Below are 18,724 nucleotides of genomic sequence, written 5' to 3' on the forward strand. Positions count from 1 at the left end.
TTGCCGTGTTTTGTGTCTGTCAGTATTACAGAAACCTTGACTGCAGTATCGACATGACCTATATCCTGCTAATTATATAATGAATGCTCTTTCATTAAAGGGTGGACTTTTCTAGGGAAATGAACAGAATCAATGTAGTGCAGATGTTAAATAGGAAGTAAAAATTAAATTAATTAAAAGAGACAGCTCTCCAGACTAATCGATAGTCCACTACATTATTTGCACATATCGAAGTCTTTTGGCGTTACATTATATCCAGCGAGCGGTGACTGTACTGGGGGGGCCACGCATGCGCAGTTGGAGCCCCGGAGCCGCAGGAGATCATAGCTGGTAAGCCAAATTTCAGTTCCGAAATGATCTGTAAACACCAATTTATATCGCATTTACAGTGTTCCTCAAATAGTGCCAGGTACCAGCGTATTTACACCACATACGTTTGAAAGGGACAAGTGTAAATGTTTTTTTGTTGAGGTAAAGCGTTTTGGCGTCAACCACAAAGCTTCCCATCTTAAAATATATACGTGATAGTGCCGCGCGTTTAATTAACCTATCGTGTTAAATACTTTTAAATGATAAAAGCAGTCTAACCGATATTAAATGCGATGTGTAGTATGCTTGTCGTTGTTGTGAGGGGAAATGTTGCTCATTCATTGGAGATGCAGCCGGAATGGGAGACAAGGTTCATTTTTCACTAAATGGGATTTTCACAGGATTTTAGACACTGCTGCTTTTATACATTTTTTTTACTCATGGGTTTTCTTTTGCCTCCGCCATTTTAACTGAAATGTGCATGTTTTGAGTGTGTGTGGATTTATAAGCTTTTGTGTAAACATTTGTGAGTCACCATTAATGCTTTTTTTAAATTGATGGTGGTATAATCGATGGCTGTTAAAGTCACACCGGGTCAGGCTATTCCTGGAGGAAGGCTTTGCTCAGCCATTATCTGTAAAAGCCACCCTTAAAAGTTTCTTATTTATTTTAAGTTATAAATAATTATAATAAAAAGTATTTTTTGTTTACCTTTTGTACATTTGATTCCATCTGTCTCAGGGCCATTTTAGGAAAAAATATTTAAAGGAAGAAATTGGAGAGAAAAACGTTTATAGAAATAGCCTTGTAATTTACTATGTTGAGAAATATATCAAAGTGGACTATAATTTAACATTTAAAATGTAAAATCTTACTAAAGCAATTAGTATCAAGAGTAAAGGTAGCCAAAGCCAAAAAAAGGTCCAATATAACTTTATTTATATATTATATCATTAGATATTTGTGTGTTTTGTCCAAAACAGTGCAAAATGAAATTATTTAAAATAAAACATTCAAAAAACTTTCTTCTGCACTTTGAGAAGTTGAAACTAAATGTTTTTGTATTAAAAACAGTTTCTTATTATGGTCAAACTTGTTGTTGCTGTGCTCAAATCTTAATATGTAAAGTAAATCAATCTCTCAGATAACTTAAGTGGAATTTAAAACAAACAATTTTATCCATTGAAAGGAAGTAGATGAGAAGTGCAAAGTCACATTAAAATAAACGGCTTTAATAAAAAGTACCTCAAAATTGTACTTAAGTACAGTATTGGAGTACATGTTAAATTCCACCTCTGGAAGGCGGAAGTACAGAGGTTCTATTATAACTTTTTTTTTATATAAGCGAAAATTACCTCTTTACATGAGACAACCTTAGACATACAACACTTTTGATTCAGATATGGAAAACAAATATTTATCTTGTCAGTCTTTGTATTGATGAAAACCCCCTCTGCCCTGCAGCGCTCCGGAGTAAGGGACAGCGACGCCATGATGAGTGCCAAAGTGAACATGGAAGCTCCACCCAAAGAACCTGACCGCACACCTTTGGACCCGTCCTCCTCCGCCACCTTGTCCTCGAGCGAGGCCGTCCTCGTGTGTGGGAGTGATGTTGTGGCCAAGAAGGCTCGTCCCCAAACCCACACCACCACAGCTTTCCTCCTCCCAGGTGAACATGGGGGGTGCAGTGTGGTCACATGGGTTTACAGAGACTATCCTTTAACTCAGAGTTCTACCGTATTATCAAGTACATCAACCCTCACCTCTGACCTCTTTAAACTGATGATCACACTCAAAAGAGAGCATAAGCTTCAGGGTGCATTGGTAGCTGAACTGTAACTCAGTGTCAATATTAAATCATGTTTTAAAAATTAGAAAAATGATGTACCATTTTTCAAATGCTCTGAGTCAGATGCAAGATATGAGAAGCCTTTATTGATCCAGACGTGACATGTCTTTCTGCATAATGTAAACACAAAAACTATTTAGCAGATTGTCATGGCAACAAAATATGGAAACATGAACTAAAGGGGACTCCGCTGATTATCCGTCCCCAGGTCTTAGGGAAGCTGCTGTACATGTAAAATGTTAAATCTATTGAGGATTCTTAAATGATAGTGTGTAGAGTGCTGAATAAAACCTAGTTTCTGGTAAAGGCTAACATGTCAACTTAACTCAGTTTTGAACCAAACCAAATGATGCAACAAAATGAAAACATAACGTGGTAAATGAATTGTGCTGGCTAACGTGAGATCAGATACATTATTAAGTGTGAATGCAATTCTCTCTTTAGCTCCTGCTGCCGGCCATCAGAAGCTGGAGGTGACTCCAGCCATATCCGTTGGAGACGCAGGTAAAGGAAGCCGGGCCAATGAGACGACCACCCTGACAACACAGGTGGGCGGGGCTTGTAGCATCGTCCACGTCCTGGAGTGGAAGGAGGGGATGGCCATCCTGCCAAGCAGCAACCTCAAGGTGAACCCGAGTTTGTGCCTTTATTCTTTATAGAGGATTTCAAGATGTTTTTGTTACTTGCTTGCCTTCTCCTAAAATAACATTATAGATCGTCCAGTTGGCTCATTTAAATCTCATTAATCTTATTCTGACAGCAGTTTGAGTAATTTACATCATTGAAAAATATTCTTTCACCACATCAACTATGGCATTAACAATGCCAGGAAAAAGAAACAAATCTGTGATAATTGATGTACGACTTAAGTCATTCATCTGCTGAAATTACAAAGTTTCAATGTCAAATTTGAAGATTTATGTTGTTTTTTCTGGTTTGTATTTTGCTTAATTGAGTTCAATTTGACTTTTTGACTAGTGGTAAAAAATGTATTACGATTTATTTATTTTTTTAATCCTTTGTCATGGATATAAAGAAGCAAACATTTTTTTTTTTTAAACAGAGGGATATATTGACGGTTTGTGTTTGTGTTGTAGTTCTGTGTGAGTGACGTAGTTACCCTGAGCACGCTGATCAGCCCGGGGACGACCAGCAGCACCGAACCAGCAGCCGGGACTTCTGGAAGATCTTGTGACGTAGAAACTGCTCCATCAGAAAGGCCAGGTAGAGTCATGGTTTCATACTGCCAATTTAATCATCCAACAGAAAATGATATACCTTGAAATACATTTTTTATCTGGTTTTAGGTATCACATCGTTTTTAAATCACACATTTGATCCGTAACGCTTTTGTATGACAGTGATGAAACATCTTCGTGTATTTGCTGGTGTTGCAGGTGTCATGCTAGTTAAGGAGAGTTGCTTTTCTATACATGGGTGCACTTGTATTTGAAGTGTTTTGCAGCGTGCCCTTTTCAATGATCACTTGAGCAATAATTACATCAGCTGCAGCAGAGCTTCTCTAGCCGAGTGAAGAGTGCAGCTGCAGGTTTATGATAAAAATACTACAGGCATCACATACATGTTTGGTCAAATCAAAAATCCAACAGAAAATCCTAAAAGTAATCATTCAGTGGTTTAAATAGTCAAAACAGTAATAGATCAGAAATGCTGTAAAAGTGTTACAGTACCCATTTAGGTTCAAGACACTGAATAATATGTATTTATGAGTTATCCTGTCTAATCAGTCTGACTCTCATCTGTCAGATGTGCTGGCTCCTGTGGGCTCAGTGAGAGGAACCGTGGAGACGGAGAGGTTTGTGCCGGTGGTCAAACACGAGGTCCAGGTGGGACCAGGACATCAGAACCACGATCCCCGAGCTCAGAGGAGCTACACCGAGGAGCTGCGCAGAGAGCCAATCACTGACAAGTATGATGGCAACAGCTGCTTCTGCTCTATGCTCACTCATGCACCTCTGTATACACGTGCGTGCACAGGCACTTTTAATCATTCGTGTATAGGCAAGGCAAGTTTATTTATATAGCACATTTCAACACAAGGCAATTAAAAGTGCTTTACAAAAATAAAAGACATTAAGGAATAGGGCAGCGGAAACACGTTATAAATGACATTTAAAAACAGTCATTAAAAAGCTAAGATAATTAAATAAACATGAATAACACAGGTATAAAATAAATGAATAAACATTTCTATTAAAGCCTCCCCAAGATCTTTTTAAGTTTCCCAGAAACTTCCCTTTCTTTTTTAGATTCCCTGAATCTGGATTTTAAACCTATTGTTTTTAGATTTCCTGTGTATAGATAGCTTCAGGGATAATGAGTTATTGCAATCAACCCGGAAGTTAGCATTGCACTGGTTTCCTTGAAAAAAAAGCCAATGGGGCTTTAGTTTGTATTATTGCAAATAACAAACTTTGTGGCACAAAAACGTTATGATACTTAAAGTGGCACCACTACCACTTATAGAAAAGTTTCCTATGTGTTCGTCGTCAAGACGGTAAATGCCCCGGCAACCTCTGTAGTCTCATTTAGCCTCTTGCAGGCATCCAACTTTTTAAAACCCGAAAAAACTTCAAAATTCACCTGTGTCAATACAAGGAAACCACGAGTGCACAAATACACAGTTCTGGGTTTTAAGACCCATTCCTAAAGCACTGCATTAATTATCACCCTTATATTTTTATCCTGGTAGACATATTATTTATTTGGTTGATGGTGTATCTTCCCTCACTGAAGTAGACATTTTGGGACAAATAGGGAACACTAAAACCATAAAGCAACATCAGTCCTGCAGCGGAGAGGCAGACACAAATATCATCACAACAGAAAACCAGCTACGCTCAGGTGATGTCTGTGGAAACGAGCACTCTTTTTTATTTCTCTCCTCACCTCAGGAGGAGTTTCGGGGTGGAGAAGGTGCCGGCAGGCGGGAGGGTCTCCTCTCTTAACCCCGACCACCTGAAGCCCATGAGGAAGAGGAAGAGAAAGGAGTACCTGAGTCCCTCTGAGGAAGACTCTGACATCGAAGGCACGGTGGGACTGCATTGTTATTAACATGTAACACCTAGATATGACTCAGATTTAAGTGATGTGGTTGATAAAGGTCATGGAAAATAATCATTTAATTAATAACAATGTAATGGGTTTCCTTTAATTCAGTGACTGTATTTTCTTTCTACTTTTTGACTTTCGTTTGATTTCGATTTTTCTTAGGATGAGAAGACGGATGATTCTAAAGCAGACTGCAGGCTCATCAGAGGAGGTTGAACTCATATCTGTCTTATTTGTCTGTTTTATAATTTGTCATTCTTTCTTGTTTTTCTTTAGTTATGTTAAGGTACATCTTCTGTTTTCACTTCCTCCTCTCCCTCTTACTAACAGACCTTGCTAAGATGTAGAATTTAGAGATATAAAAGATCCTTAATCCCATATATGTGCAGACTAAATGACCGGGGATTTATGATATACATAGAGTATATACTGTAGCATAGACAGACAGACACACACCTTGTTTATCCCAAATTGCGAAATTATTTTGTTCCACCAGCAGTGTCAAGCAAGTTAAAAATGTTTAATTAATAAACTCAATAGCTTTACTTCACTATAAAACTGATTTAAGTCATAATAACATACTCCTGACAACCTGTAATTCCATACAAAGACAATAAAAAATTAGGACTTTCTATTTTTAAGTTTTCCATCAAGTTAAACGAATATCTCTCTGACATGTTGTATTTTTTAAACGAGACACTGCATTTAATTTTTCAAAAGTGACAAATGATCCTGTTATCTAGCCCCTTTACGTCTTTAATTTGCATCGTGTCCTTCCCTGACCTTTAAGTCATTTTTCTCTTGTCTTCGATTATATTCCTCTATGTAGGAACATTAGCTGCTTCCCTCCTACTTACCAACTTCCTTTATGTGTTCTCTTTCAATGTTTTTCCTCTTCCCGTTTGCTCTCATAAACAAATAATGACTTTATTTGTGTTTTTGTTGAAGCTGGAGACAGTAAGACAGAGCAGTGGACGTGGGCTCAGTATCTGGAGGAGACCAAATCTGTTGCGGCGCCCAACAACCTTTTCCAGGAGGTACTGTATGTTCGAGTTTAATATTCAGATTGCAGTTTCTGGCCATGTACTCACAGGTTTACCCACTTTGCCCATGATTTTGTACTGCTTTTCTTTACTACCACTGCAGCTCTATTTATAGCACAGGGACAGATCTACAGCCTGAGTGGAAAAATAGTGCAGCATTGTCAAGGAAGGAAATGAGAAATGTAAATGTACCTGGGACACAGAGATGTATGCAGCCGAAGGACATACATTAATATTCTTATTCTGATAAAGAGTGGGGTTGAGTTATGTACATTTGAAGGTTGCTTTATTTCAAAAAATGTTTAAAAAACGATGTTAAAATAAAACTCTGTAATCTCATCTTTTCTTTGTTTGTTGTTCGGATCCAATTTCCCGCTCTCCTCTATTTTCAGCTTGTTTTATCGCTGTGGTGTGTACTAAAATACTCTGTCTATTTCTTCCTGGGACCAGACACAGAGAGTGCCAACAGTGAAGAACGGTTTCAAGCAGGGGATGAAGCTGGAGGGAATCGACCCGCAGCATCCGTCCATGTACTTTGTTCTCACCGTGGCCGAGGTGAGCCAGGCAGCCATTATCACGGTCGATGCGTCTTAATGGCCCTGTTGATTATTGAGGATGATAAACAGTCATTCACTGGCAGGCTGCTCTGCATGCAGGTGGAGATCAGCTGCTTTGTTTTTCGTCTCATGCGTCGTGTCCTCTTGCAGGTCTGTGGTTACCGGCTGCGGCTTCACTTTGACGGCTACTCCGACTGCCACGACTTCTGGGTGAACGCCAACTCCCCCGACATCCATCCCACAGGCTGGTGTGAGAGCACGGGACACAAACTGCACACTCCCAAAGGTCAGAGGTCACGACATATTGAAAAGACCTACGGGCAAAAAGAACCTAAAAATAATAAACAGCATGCTTCACTTATGCAGTTTCAACCTATTGTACAATATTTTGAGATGACCTTGATCCTTTTTGCTAACCTTAATATTGCCTGTTTACATTCATTTAATTAAGAACTTTTCGCATGTTCTCACATCTTTTCATATTCCACTCCAAATTAATAGCTCTCATATTATCATGATATTAAAATGGAAAATATATTGTTTATTGTATTTATTGATAGGAACATTTATCGTCAATCAAAAACAGTTACTTTGACAGGTCTAATTGTATGTGAATTTTGTTTAGCTTTTAGAGCCAGGCGAGCTTTTCGCCCCTGTTTTCAGTTTAAATGCCAAGCTATGTTAACCATCTTCTAGCTGTAGCATCATATTTAATGTACATATATCAGATAAGCATCCTCTAACTTCTCAACAAGAGAAAATGTCAAAATATTCCTCTCAATGATTGAATGCTTTACCAAACATGGGTCTCTTTAATCTTCTCTGTATCTCTGTTTTTCCTGCAGGCTGTAAAGAGGAGGAGTTTACCTGGGCCAACTACCTGAGAATGACTAAAGCACAAGTGGCGCCCAAAGAGCTGTTTGCCAGTCTTGGGAGGGTAACTGCCACTATATAATATACGGTAGTAGCATTATCTACAAGCATGAGTGGATGAGGTGAGAATGATTTAGGGTCGTGAAAACTCTGGCTCCAATCAAAAGCAAATATAGTTAAAAAAAAGATTTTTCAGTTATAGTCTCTCAGAGAACATATAACTTGTATAGAAAAGGATAGTTGTGTTCATGTTGACTTGACTTCCTCCTGCTAGCTAATGTTTAATTCTACCAACGTTCAATCCCAATTCATCAAACTGTATCCTTCTGGCACTCGTACTATTGGTGGATCCAACACATTTAGATACAGTCAAATTAATAATAACTTTGTCAACAACTTGTGCATAATTTAAGTCCACAGCTCTGTCCCTCTCTACTTCAATATGCCCTTTCTACTCTCTGTTTAGGTTGATGTGAAGAGCAGTTTTGAGATAGGAACGAAGCTGGAGGCAGTGGACCGTATGAACCCCTCCCTCATCTGCGTAGCCACCGTCACTGACGTGGTGGACGACCGCTTCCTGGTGCACTTTGACAACTGGGACGACACGTACGACTACTGGTAAGCCTCAGAAACAGAAACAGGATGTGTGGGCTAAAGATGTATCTCATTTTTATATTATTAAATTACACTTTATGAAATTGCTAAAGCAAGTCAAACTATGCAGGTGTGATTCCAGCAGTCCATACATTCACCCGATTGGTTGGTGCCAAAAGAGGGACCTCCCACTAACACCACCCCAAGGTGACCAGTGTGTTTACTGTTTTCATTCGATCATGTTCATATTTAATCATTTTTGTAAAAATGCCTTGATGATGTAATACTTTTGAGTTCAAATATATTCATTTTGGGGCTTCAATGTATAGCCCTAGTAAGCATTGCCTTTAAAATAATATAAAACATTTGCACAAATAGAAAGACTCTTAAGGGATGATTTTATATGTTTCTATTAAGGTACAGATGTCAATTTATTTTCTGATGCACCAGATTACCCAGACCAGGCCCGGTTTATCTGGTCTCAGTACCTGGAGGAGACTGGGTCCAAGGCGGTGGCTGCAGACGCCTTCAAAGTGGTGAGGACTAAGTATAAATGTACTCTTTTTCATCCAATTAAAAAATGATAGGAAATGCTGACACATATCTGTAGTACACTAACTCTGGATAACAACGTAACACCACCTCACTTCAAAAAGTCCGAACCATCCCGTACTACTTAGCTGGAGTGTGGATCTGTGGTATGGCCCGGCGGATAACAGCAGCATAGCCAAAATAACCAAAATCATATAGAAAACAAAACTAACCAATTGAGGCTGCGGTAGACCAGAAACCTGCAAGGTAAAGGTACTGGTTTTGCAATGAAGTCTTGTTCAAAGATGACATCTTCAGTTATCAAAAGAGCTGTTTGCTGCCCACCGGGGGAAATGACAATCGCAATCTACTAAACCATCTATAGAAGTACCTCACAGCTCCCCTTCAAAAGAACCAAACCCACCCTAACTGCAACGCCTGGAGTTTGAGTCTGTCGAGGACCTTTGCTACATGTAGTTTCCCATCTAACTCCCCTAATTTCCTTTAATCTCCATGATGTAAAATATCTAACAAAAGGCATACAATTCTGCAAATCAAATAGTAGAAATTATGTTTCCAATGCTTTATAGAATGTATGTTTGACATGATTGGTTCCCATCATCCTCTGCACGTCCTCTCCAGCGTGCGGCCCACAGCTTCCAGACTCAGATGAAACTGGAGGCCGTGGACAAGAGAAGCCCCGGTCTGATCAGAGTGGCTTCAGTGATGGAAGTGGAGATTCATCGCATTAGGGTAATACTCTGTGTGGAGCGCTTTTATTTATAAATATATAAGTACTAATGTCTAAGGTTAAAATACTACCATTAAGTGATTCTGTACATCTTTAACCAACCCTGAAGCTATCATAGGAATTGTAGCTGTTTATTCATGCAGAGTATATATATTGATGCTCCTTCAGGTCCATTATGACGGCTGGAGTCACGTCTATGATGAGTGGATGGACTCAGATCACCCCGACATCCACCCAGCAGGCTGGTGTGAGGCGACCAATCACCCGCTCAAAGTTCCCCCGCGGGACTCCAAAACACAGCAGCCGCACGGGAGCAGCCTGCACTTCAGTCCAAACTGCAAGTTGATTTTCTTCAAAACTCAAATCAAAGTTATTTTTGGTAGCTATCATTAAATTAAAGAACAAATACATTTGTTGTAATCAAAAGATGTTTGTGATGACAATTAAACTGGGGAAGGGGAGAGATTGTACATTTGACATTACATTACATTACATTTAGCTGACGCTTTTATCCAAAGCGACTTACAATAAGTGCATTCGACCAGGAAGATAGAACCTTGAAGAAAACAGAATCATATAAGTACATCAGGTTTCATAGAGCCAAACCTTTCAAGTGCTACTCAACTGGCATTTAGATAAGCCAGCCCTTTATTAGTATATACGTGCTCTGTTAGTAGTTTCTTTGTTAGTAATTCTATCGCTCGAAGTGGAGTCTAAAGAGATGAGTTTTCAGTCCGCGCCGGAAGATGTGTAAGCTTTCTGCTGTCCTGATGTCAATGGGGAGCTCATTCCACCATTTTGGAGCCAGGATAGCAAACCCACGAGTTTTTGCTGATGGGAACTTGGGTCCCCCTCGCAGTGCGGGTGCAGCGAGCTGTTTGGACGATGCAGAGCGGAGTGCACGTGCTGGGGTGTACGGTTTAACCATGTCCTGGATGTAGGAAGGGCCAGATCCATTCGCAGCATGGTACGCAAGTACCAGTGTCTTGAAGTGGATTCTAGCAGTTACCGGAAGCCAGTGATAGGAGCGGAGGAGCGGCGTGGTGTGGGAGAATTTCGGAAGGTTGAAGACCAGACGAGCCGCTGCATTCTGGATGAGCTGCAGAGGTCAGATGGCACATGCAGGTAGACCAGCCAGGAGGGAGTTGCAGTAGTCTAGGCGTGAGATGACGAGAGCCTGGACCAGAACCTGCGCTGATTTCTGGGTCAGCTGGGGACGTATCCTCCTGATATTAATTCAAATGAGAACACCTTTGTTTTCTAAACTATTGAACTTTTAAACCTTTTTGCAACTGTTTTACCGTTTGCACTATGAATACACCAATTTGTTTCCCTCTTAAAACTATCCTGCCAGTATTCATACATTCCACTATTTACTCTGTTGCTTTTTCATTGGTTTGCATGCAATTGGTTTGATTCATTACATTTCTCTCATCAATGTCAATGTTATAAAACTAGTTTCCATATATGTTGCTGATATATACATGATGGTTTTAATCAGTAAGTATTAGTGTGACAACTCAAAATGTTAGCTGAGAAATAGGCCCATTAAACTTTCCACCACTTAGTAGCAATTGGCATAATCTCCCTTACTGCAGCATTGCAAGGGGGTTTGTGAACTAGTTTTTGAATGTGTATTTTTTAATGTACAGGTATGAGGGATCTTCCCCCCATTACAGGCCAGTCCACCTACCCCTCCTCTGTTCCCTGTAAGCCCATCAGCCACCCGAGAGCCAACAAGTACAGCTTCCACAACAGGTCAGCTGATCTCAACTCTATCACCAGGTCAATTAAAACTTTATTCAGCAGGCCAACCATTCAAAATACGCATCACAGTTAAATTAGGAAATCTAACATCTTCTTAAAATGCACTCTAACAGGAAGTGTCCTACTCCTGGTTGTGATGGTTCGGGCCATGTGACGGGGCGTTTCACGGCCCATCACTGCATATCCGGCTGTCCATTGGCTGAGCGTAACCAAGGCAGGCTGAAGGCCGAGCTGTCAGACTCCGAGTGCAAGAGGACCCTCTTCCTCAGCCAGAGACCCAAGAAGACCCATTACCGTGGCAGGTAAGAGTGTGTGTGTGTGTGTGTGTGTGTGTGTGTGTGTGTGTGTGTGTGTGTGTGTGTGTGTGTGTGTGTGTGTGTGTGTGTGTGTGTGTGTGTGTGTGTGTGTGTGTGTGTGTGTGTGTGTGTGTGTGTGTGTGTGTGTGTGTGTGTGTGTGTGTGTGTGTGTGTGTGTGTGTGTGTGTGTGTGTGTTGTGTGTGTGTGTGTGTGTGTGTGTGTGTGTGTCCACTTCTATCTAGTCTGTGTGCTAAATATAATATCAAATTCAAAAAATATATTTAAAAATAACTCATCAGCTAATATTTTAATTTTTTTAATTCAAGTTAAATATACTCAACAAATACACACATTTCACACTTCAGCTTTTGTATGCTGTCTTTAATTATTCATCCAAAGAGTTTTGCAACTTGTCGGTTACCTTTTAGACACAACCGTATACAAATGTGATCGTGTGTATCTTAAACACATAGCAGCGAGAGAACCAGGTACTGAGCATCTCAGTTCTTAATGTAAAACATATGGCCTGATTATCCCATTTGTACCTACACAATAATAATACAATAATTAACAATTTCTTATTGTAAAAGGCACATATTCCAGGCTTCGCTAACTATTTAAAGTGATAACATGAGCAACGGAGGACGATTTAGTGGGCAAGATATAATCTACGAAATGCAAACAGTTTCATTCAAATGCTTTAAGCAACAATGTGTTAACCAATAAACTATCAAGTTATTACACAGATAATATGTGCAAAACCCATCCGCACTTTCTGGATGAAGGTGAAATAGTTGATGAGTTTCTTGGGGTAGTCCAAATGTAATGCGTACATCAACCCAGACAACAATAAAAATGCATCTGCTAACCTGGGGATATACCTGATCACAAAATCATCTTCCACCACATTGGCAGTACCTGCAGGCCTGGGATGAACTGGACTTGTAGTGCTCTCGGTGACAACGCTGACGATAGCAACAGCCGTGTGACTGAGGTCTGGCTGGTCCAACTCCCCCACCTGGGAGAAGAGAATCCAACTGTAAGGTTAACTTGTAGAAACTAGACATTTGCACTTACATTACAGTTGACTATTTCCCACATTCTTAAACTGATATATTTATAAGTAGGTATTTAACATGTGACTAATGTACAGTCCACAATCTAAAAGGTAGGTATAGAAGCAAGAATTTGACAGGTGGCTATTTGGTTATAGCAAATCATCAAATCATCAAAAAAGTTGTTTGACTAGAAATTCTACAGGTAAATATTAAACTGGTAGAAAAAAGGGAAAGTTTGAATGTTTTGTAGTGGGATTTTATGAGGTAGTTATCCATAGTCAGTGTATTATAGATGGGGGTCAGCCAGCCCCAATGTACTGTTGTGGAAGGGGGTGCAACAAATGTATTGTAGCAACCTAAAAAGAACGGCTTACCGAAAGAAAAAAAAACTGATCTGAACAATTGTTCGTGTTTGTGTATGAACTTTTGAGTTCATAGCTCACTGCACTCTGTTTTCTTTAGTCTCTCTTGTTATGTCTCCTCTGTGCTTTTGCCAGTGTGTATTTTTGTGTGTGTGTTTTTGAAGTTGTGTATACATTTCCACAGTGTAGAGTAGAAAGCTAGTAGTAAAGCTTATTGTTTAAAACTTAAACCACTGTATTGCAAGGTTTCACAAAATGATATTAGTGAGTCATATTGAATTCAAACAGAAGCTTGAACGGCATTAAACACTTTAATTAAAACCAATTGATCAATGGATCAAACATGGTTAAGACTTAGATGGTACATTTAAAAGTAAATTAAAAGTATCAATACCATCAAATATTTCAGACAAAAACAAATGTCATCCATACTCTGAGATCTATTTATTATGACGAGAGACTAATAGCATGAAAAGGAAATCAGGAGAATCACTCCTGCTGAATCCATCCATGCTCAGTTCCTGGCCTCTCATCGTCCTCTCTGCTCTTCCTCTCATCCTGACATGAAATAGTCATTAGGTTTAGTGGTAATTCAGCCCAGCCGTCTTTCCACATTAGCTAATGTGCATCAGAAACGTCAGGAGTGTGTATGTATGCAGTTCATGTACACTATCTGGAACCCTATGTGTACGGCTCTGTGTGCAGCATTGGGAAGTGTGTTTCTCTCTGTGTGTGTGTGTGTGTGTGTGTGTGTGTGTGTGTGTGTGTGTGTGTGTGTGTGTGTGTGTGTGTGTGTGTGTGTGTGTGTGTGTGTGTGTGTGTGTGTGTGTGTGTGCGTGCGTGCGTGCGTGCGTGCGTGCGTGCGTGCGTGCGTGCGTGCGTGCGTGCGTGCGTGCGTGCGTGCGTGCGTATGTGTGTATTCATGTTTGGTTTTGACTCACATTCATCTTTTCCTCTGTTTTCAGGATTGGCCGTCCTCCCAAATACAGGAAGAACCAGCAGAGAGACTACCACAGTGAGTTTTTCGAAATTCCCTTCACATGTCCTGCATTGATGAGAGGATTTTAGTTGACTTCAGCTTAAGGGGGTCTGCCTGTCAAACCTGTAGCCTTATCCTGCTTTAAGGATCGTATCATGTCTTTCAGTGGAAAGATATCATGTCTGTGCTGACTCATGTCTGTCCATAGGCACAACACCGTCTTGTTTTAGTTAACTCATTTTAACGCTTTGATATGAAAATGATCCGATGGCAAAATGCCGGATAACAAACGGTTGGTTATAAGCCTTCAAGGCATTATTTAACTTGTGGCAGGGCAAGGTCAAATATATGCAAAATTCACATCACGTTTATTTTCATTATATCTGAGCCAAGTGGCGAATAAAACATTCAGGTTCAACTATAGTGAACTTTGACGTCTGTAGCTATACGGCAGTACAAGTATTAGAAAGACTTTTAATTTTCCTGTTATTATTAAGCCAAATGTTTGTGTGTGTATGTTTGTCCTCAGACCTGTCCTCAGAGGGAGTGTACCCGTCCCTGTTCATGTCCGCTCTGAGCGGTCAGACAGACAGGACTCTGTCTCTCTGCTGGGAGCAGCACTGTAAGCTGCTGCCCGGCGTTCAGGGCATTCACGCCAGCCAGGTGGCAGCATGGAGCGTGGAAGAGGTGAGAAAACCTCAGCACTTACCCATATATTTATATATCTATACTGTAAATGGTTGGTTCGTTTGATTATTTGAAATTTGAAAATGATGTGTTTGTGCCACAGGTCTTCATGTTTGTACAGAATCTAATCGGCTGTGAAGAACAGGCTTGTCTCTTCAAAGAAGAGGTGAGACCACATTTTATGCTCTACACATGCCCAAATGTAGACGGGCCTATACAGTATTTATTGTCAGGTTCCAACAGTCTGTTACCTTTTTGCTGATGAATAGTATGTCACCATTTCTTTTTTTTGGCTTTAAAAACATAATGATGGTGTATTTGCAACAGTTTCTAATTAAGTACAATTGATTAAGTTTTCCAAAAATGCTCAGAAGCCACATCCTTTCCAGTTCAATTCCAGTTCAACTTTATTTAATTTCCTACCTTTTCCTCCTCACATTAACTGCCCAATAAAGGTAGGAAAATGCCAACACATAAATAATGATCATCATCTACAATAGGGGAAAATAGACAATAGAATGAACATAAAACAGGCAAAGATTGTCATAATTATGGAGAATAAAAACATACTTCATTAAATAAGAAAAGAATAAGATAAAAACATACAATTCATAACATAAAAGGAATTTTTAAGACAAAAACTCAAAAGTATTTCACCTCGAGTGCAGGTCTCTGAGGTTTTAAATAAATACATCACAACCTTTTTTTCTGACAGACCCAGACCGACAACTGATCTTGATAACAGTTAGAGTTAAGATAACATAATTTAGCTTCCTCAAAACGTCCTCCATCCATCTGATACCCCAAGTAGCAGAGGAAAAGACCAAAACATTAAGGTTTTTTCCTAACCTGTAATCTTGAGTTGCATCACGACAGTTGTGTGTGCCCCCCCCCCTCCAGATGATTGACGGCGAGGCCTTTCTGCTGCTAACCCAGACCGACATTGTGAAAATCATGAGCATCAAGCTAGGCCCCGCCCTCAAGATCTCCAACGCCATCCTCATGTTCAAGAGCACAGACGAGGTACTCAAGTGATCCCGCCCTCACCTGACCTGAGATCATCCCGTGCCAAATTCATTCTGTTACAGGGAAAAAAGACCCTGACCCCTTTTTTCATGTGTTTGGTGTCCTGTACCCATCAGAGAGAGGGGGGTGGGGGGTGAGGTGCGATCAGGGTTAAAGAGGAAAAAAGGAGAGAGGTTAGAAGAAGAAAAAAAAGGAAATCCATTACAGTAATATTTGTACTTTTACTTCCTGAATGAGAATCACTCATATTGATGCAGGCCTTAACACAGGCAGTGTTGGGAAGATTACTTTGTACATGTAATAGGTTACAGATTACTTACCCTAAACAAAAAAAAGTAGTGTCTCTTTTAAACCCTTCATCATTACTTTTCTAACAGATTAGTTGATTAGTAACTGTTTGATTCTCAGTAACTAACAACTATAGTTATTATAGTATAATAAAAGAATGCTTGTTACATGGAACTAGTAACTCCCCAACATTGTCAGACAAGTTATGGAAATAAAAAAGTACACATGAACATTTTTACAAGACATACCGAGATTCGGACTCAACTGGATTTACAACATTGGTTAACTAAAAGGGAAAAGAGAAGACTGTGGATGTGGGGGGAGGGGGGGGGGGGGTAGACAAAAGGCCGTAGACAAGGCTGGTCAGTGAGGCTCCTACAAGCCTCATGTTATGTGCAATAAAAAAAGTAAAGACAAAAGTACTGTACTAGGGGAAGCTAAATATTACAGCTCTTTCTGTTCATCAAATTATTCTGTAACAGAATAAAATGAAAATTAAATTAAAAAGCTGCTATGTTGACACTGTTGGGAAAAGACTAACGTTTGTGACGGAAAAGCACTTAAAGTTTCCCAATCTTTCTCAAGTATTTGATATTTGAGTTTATCCAACACTGTACTTTCTAACCGCACTGCTAATGTGAAGACTCAAGTGATACAGGAGCTGTAATTTAAAAATATTTTAAAGTATCTGAGTCAAAGAACAGAGTGTTTTGAGTTTTTATATATATATGCAAGAGATCTTAAACTATTTTGTTTGCAAGTCTTAATAGATGAAAAGGACATTTTGCATTGGCCTTTTAGCACAACTGTGAAACCCAAATGGATTTTACACAATGGTGTTCCCACACTTGGTCACTAGAGTGCAAAAATACACATTTTGGCACTATAAACATGGATTATGTATCTAGTCCATGAAGCTCTCTGCAGTTTACATGTGATGGAATCAACAACACTAAAATGTTTACATTATAGAAATGGTTTAAAAAACAAAATGTATGAATACAACATTGTGAGATAAAATCATTTTACTAGAGTGTTTTAAGGGCTCTTGGAATCTTTTTTGTGTGTCTCTCTGGTGGGATTTATATGTGTGTATGTATGTGTTTGTTTGTGTGTGTGTGGGTGTGTGTGTGTGTGTGTGTGTGTGTGTGTGTGTGTGTGTGTGTGTGTGTGTGTGTGTGTGTGTGTGTGTGTGTGTGTGTGTGTGTGTGTGTGTGTGTGTGCGTGTGTGTGTGTCTGTGTGCGTGTACGTGTGCGTGTGCGCGTGTCAAGATAATCTTGGGTCACAAATGTCATTCAGTCCATATGAATTAATAAACATCCAAAGCTGTCTTGTCTGATTAAAGCCGCAGCCTCTTGTCTTTTTTACACACTGCATTTCCTGTTCTTGTGCAGGTGCGTGTGTGTGTTGGTCTATTGACTATAAACTTACTTTGCTCATATCACATCCCCCTATTCACCATATTGTCGTCAACAGTTGGCTGTGGTGGTGACAAATCCTCTCACACCCTTCCTGCTCTCACCACTTATCTTCTTGTTCCAATGCAGAGGACAGAAAAACAACATGATGACCCACTAAACCTTATGAAAATACAAAATTATTGTTGGGTGGTAAGTGTGTCAAACATGAGAGGATGATCAGGAGGCCAGAGACTCCTGCTGTGTTGCCTTCAAAATAAAAGTATACTGGAGTGGAAAATGCAACACATTTCAAAAAGCTAAATTGCTTGCTGCTTCTTAATTGTTGATGTCATAACTGGGAAATGTGCAGTGTCGGACACTATAAAGTGTCTAACATATTTATTACTTATGTTGGACACTTTGTAGTATAACATACTTATTTTGAGAATGACTTTAAATCAAATCGAGCCTTATACATTTTAAAATCCAAGTCATACAAGATTTCTACTTTCACAGAGAATGTATTCAGTGAATTAGGAGATATCTTAAAGCAGCGGTTAAAATCTTGACATGAAAACATTTTGCATATTCATTTCCATTTCTTTTGAGGAGAAAATAATCTGCCTTCTAATGAACTCAACTTTTTTCTTGGAAACTGCTGGTAAGAGGAGTGGGTTGTAACTATCTTATTCAATATTTGTAGCCTATACATACACTTTTTAATAATATGTAATATTAGCAGTCATGCTAATAATAATCTACATTAGTTACAGTAACATTTTTCGCAATCACCATCTTTACAAAACATTGAATTCACTTTTTTAAAATTATTGATTACTACACAATATAAAGGTCCTTAACAGTGTTGGCTAATTGTCTTATTTTGAAAGCGAAGAGCAGAATCCGGAAGTACAATCATTTTGAAGTCTGGACTGGTCTGGACAGCCAACTCTCTCCTTTTCCAACACGCGCACACGCGCGCGGGCACACACGCGTACACACCTCTCTCCGCCTCGTTAATTAATGATTCACTGTTGAAGTCGACCTTCCTTCATGACCATAAACAATAAACCCTGACTTGAGACCCGCTGCTCAGTGTCCTCTGATTCCTCAACGGAGCTGCACGCTCTTCCTCGGCACACAGGTGAGAACACTCCGCTGTTTCACACGTCACCTGGATGATCTATACACTGATTATTATACAATTAGTAAGTGTTTATTTTCTATTTTTGGAGATATAACAGGAAACTTGAATATTCTCACGTCTCTCTTTATCTGAG

The 18,724-nt window shown here is 39.6% G+C and overlaps 2 protein-coding genes across 8 annotated transcripts in view; both read left to right on the plus strand.

The window, feature by feature from the left end:
* The first annotated feature begins 266 nt into the window (after positions 1 to 266).
* Positions 267 to 17,376, plus strand: l3mbtl1 (L3MBTL histone methyl-lysine binding protein 1). 6 transcript variants are annotated; one of them, XR_013807068.1, is made up of 23 exons: positions 267 to 330; positions 1,774 to 1,978; positions 2,603 to 2,784; positions 3,256 to 3,382; positions 3,926 to 4,088; positions 5,074 to 5,212; positions 5,393 to 5,441; positions 6,179 to 6,267; positions 6,724 to 6,828; positions 6,981 to 7,116; positions 7,676 to 7,767; positions 8,170 to 8,321; positions 8,428 to 8,504; positions 8,715 to 8,833; positions 9,471 to 9,581; positions 9,748 to 9,916; positions 11,232 to 11,364; positions 11,460 to 11,648; positions 12,559 to 12,682; positions 14,029 to 14,078; positions 14,572 to 14,729; positions 14,833 to 14,895; positions 15,630 to 15,705. XR_013807068.1 is itself a non-coding variant. In XM_079674508.1 (22 exons), the coding sequence occupies exons 2-22, from the start codon at positions 1,801 to 1,803 to the stop codon at positions 15,762 to 15,764; spliced, it is 2,616 nt and encodes an 871-aa protein (XP_079530634.1). In that variant the 5' UTR covers positions 267 to 330; positions 1,774 to 1,800; the 3' UTR covers positions 15,765 to 17,376. The 6 variants fall into 6 exon arrangements, 5 of the variants coding, with proteins under 5 accessions (XP_079530634.1, XP_079530636.1, XP_079530635.1 ...); XM_079674508.1 differs by lacking the exon at positions 12,559 to 12,682 and having other exon boundaries at positions 15,630 to 17,376; XM_079674510.1 differs by lacking the exon at positions 12,559 to 12,682 and having other exon boundaries at positions 11,232 to 11,337; positions 15,630 to 17,376.
* Positions 17,377 to 18,460: 1,084 nt separating this feature from the next.
* sgk2a (serum/glucocorticoid regulated kinase 2a) overlaps positions 18,461 to 18,724 on the plus strand; it is a 13,977-nt gene continuing 13,713 nt past the window's right edge. Inside the window, exon 1 of one of the 2 annotated variants that reach the window (XM_079674212.1) lies at positions 18,461 to 18,588. The gene's annotated coding sequence lies outside the window, so the exon portion shown is untranslated. Of the gene's footprint in view, positions 18,589 to 18,628; positions 18,653 to 18,724 lie in introns of those variants that run through there. The other variant, XM_079674214.1, reaches the window with a different exon arrangement.

This window comes from Notothenia rossii (assembly GCF_949606895.1).
Source record: "Notothenia rossii genome assembly, chromosome: 4".
In the NCBI taxonomy this organism is placed as follows: domain Eukaryota; kingdom Metazoa; phylum Chordata; class Actinopteri; order Perciformes; family Nototheniidae; genus Notothenia; species Notothenia rossii.

Bases quoted from the DNA above. Each gene is read 5' to 3' on its own strand.
- l3mbtl1 (XM_079674508.1), top strand. From the start codon at position 1,801: ATGATGAGTGCCAAAGTGAACATGGAAGCTCCACCCAAAGAACCTGAC. The intron at 5,442-6,178 runs GTTGAACTCATA...TTTTTGTTGAAG, and splicing joins CTGCAGGCTCATCAGAGGAG to CTGGAGACAGTAAGACAGAG. The intron at 11,649-14,028 runs GTAAGAGTGTGT...CTCTGTTTTCAG, and splicing joins AAGACCCATTACCGTGGCAG to GATTGGCCGTCCTCCCAAAT.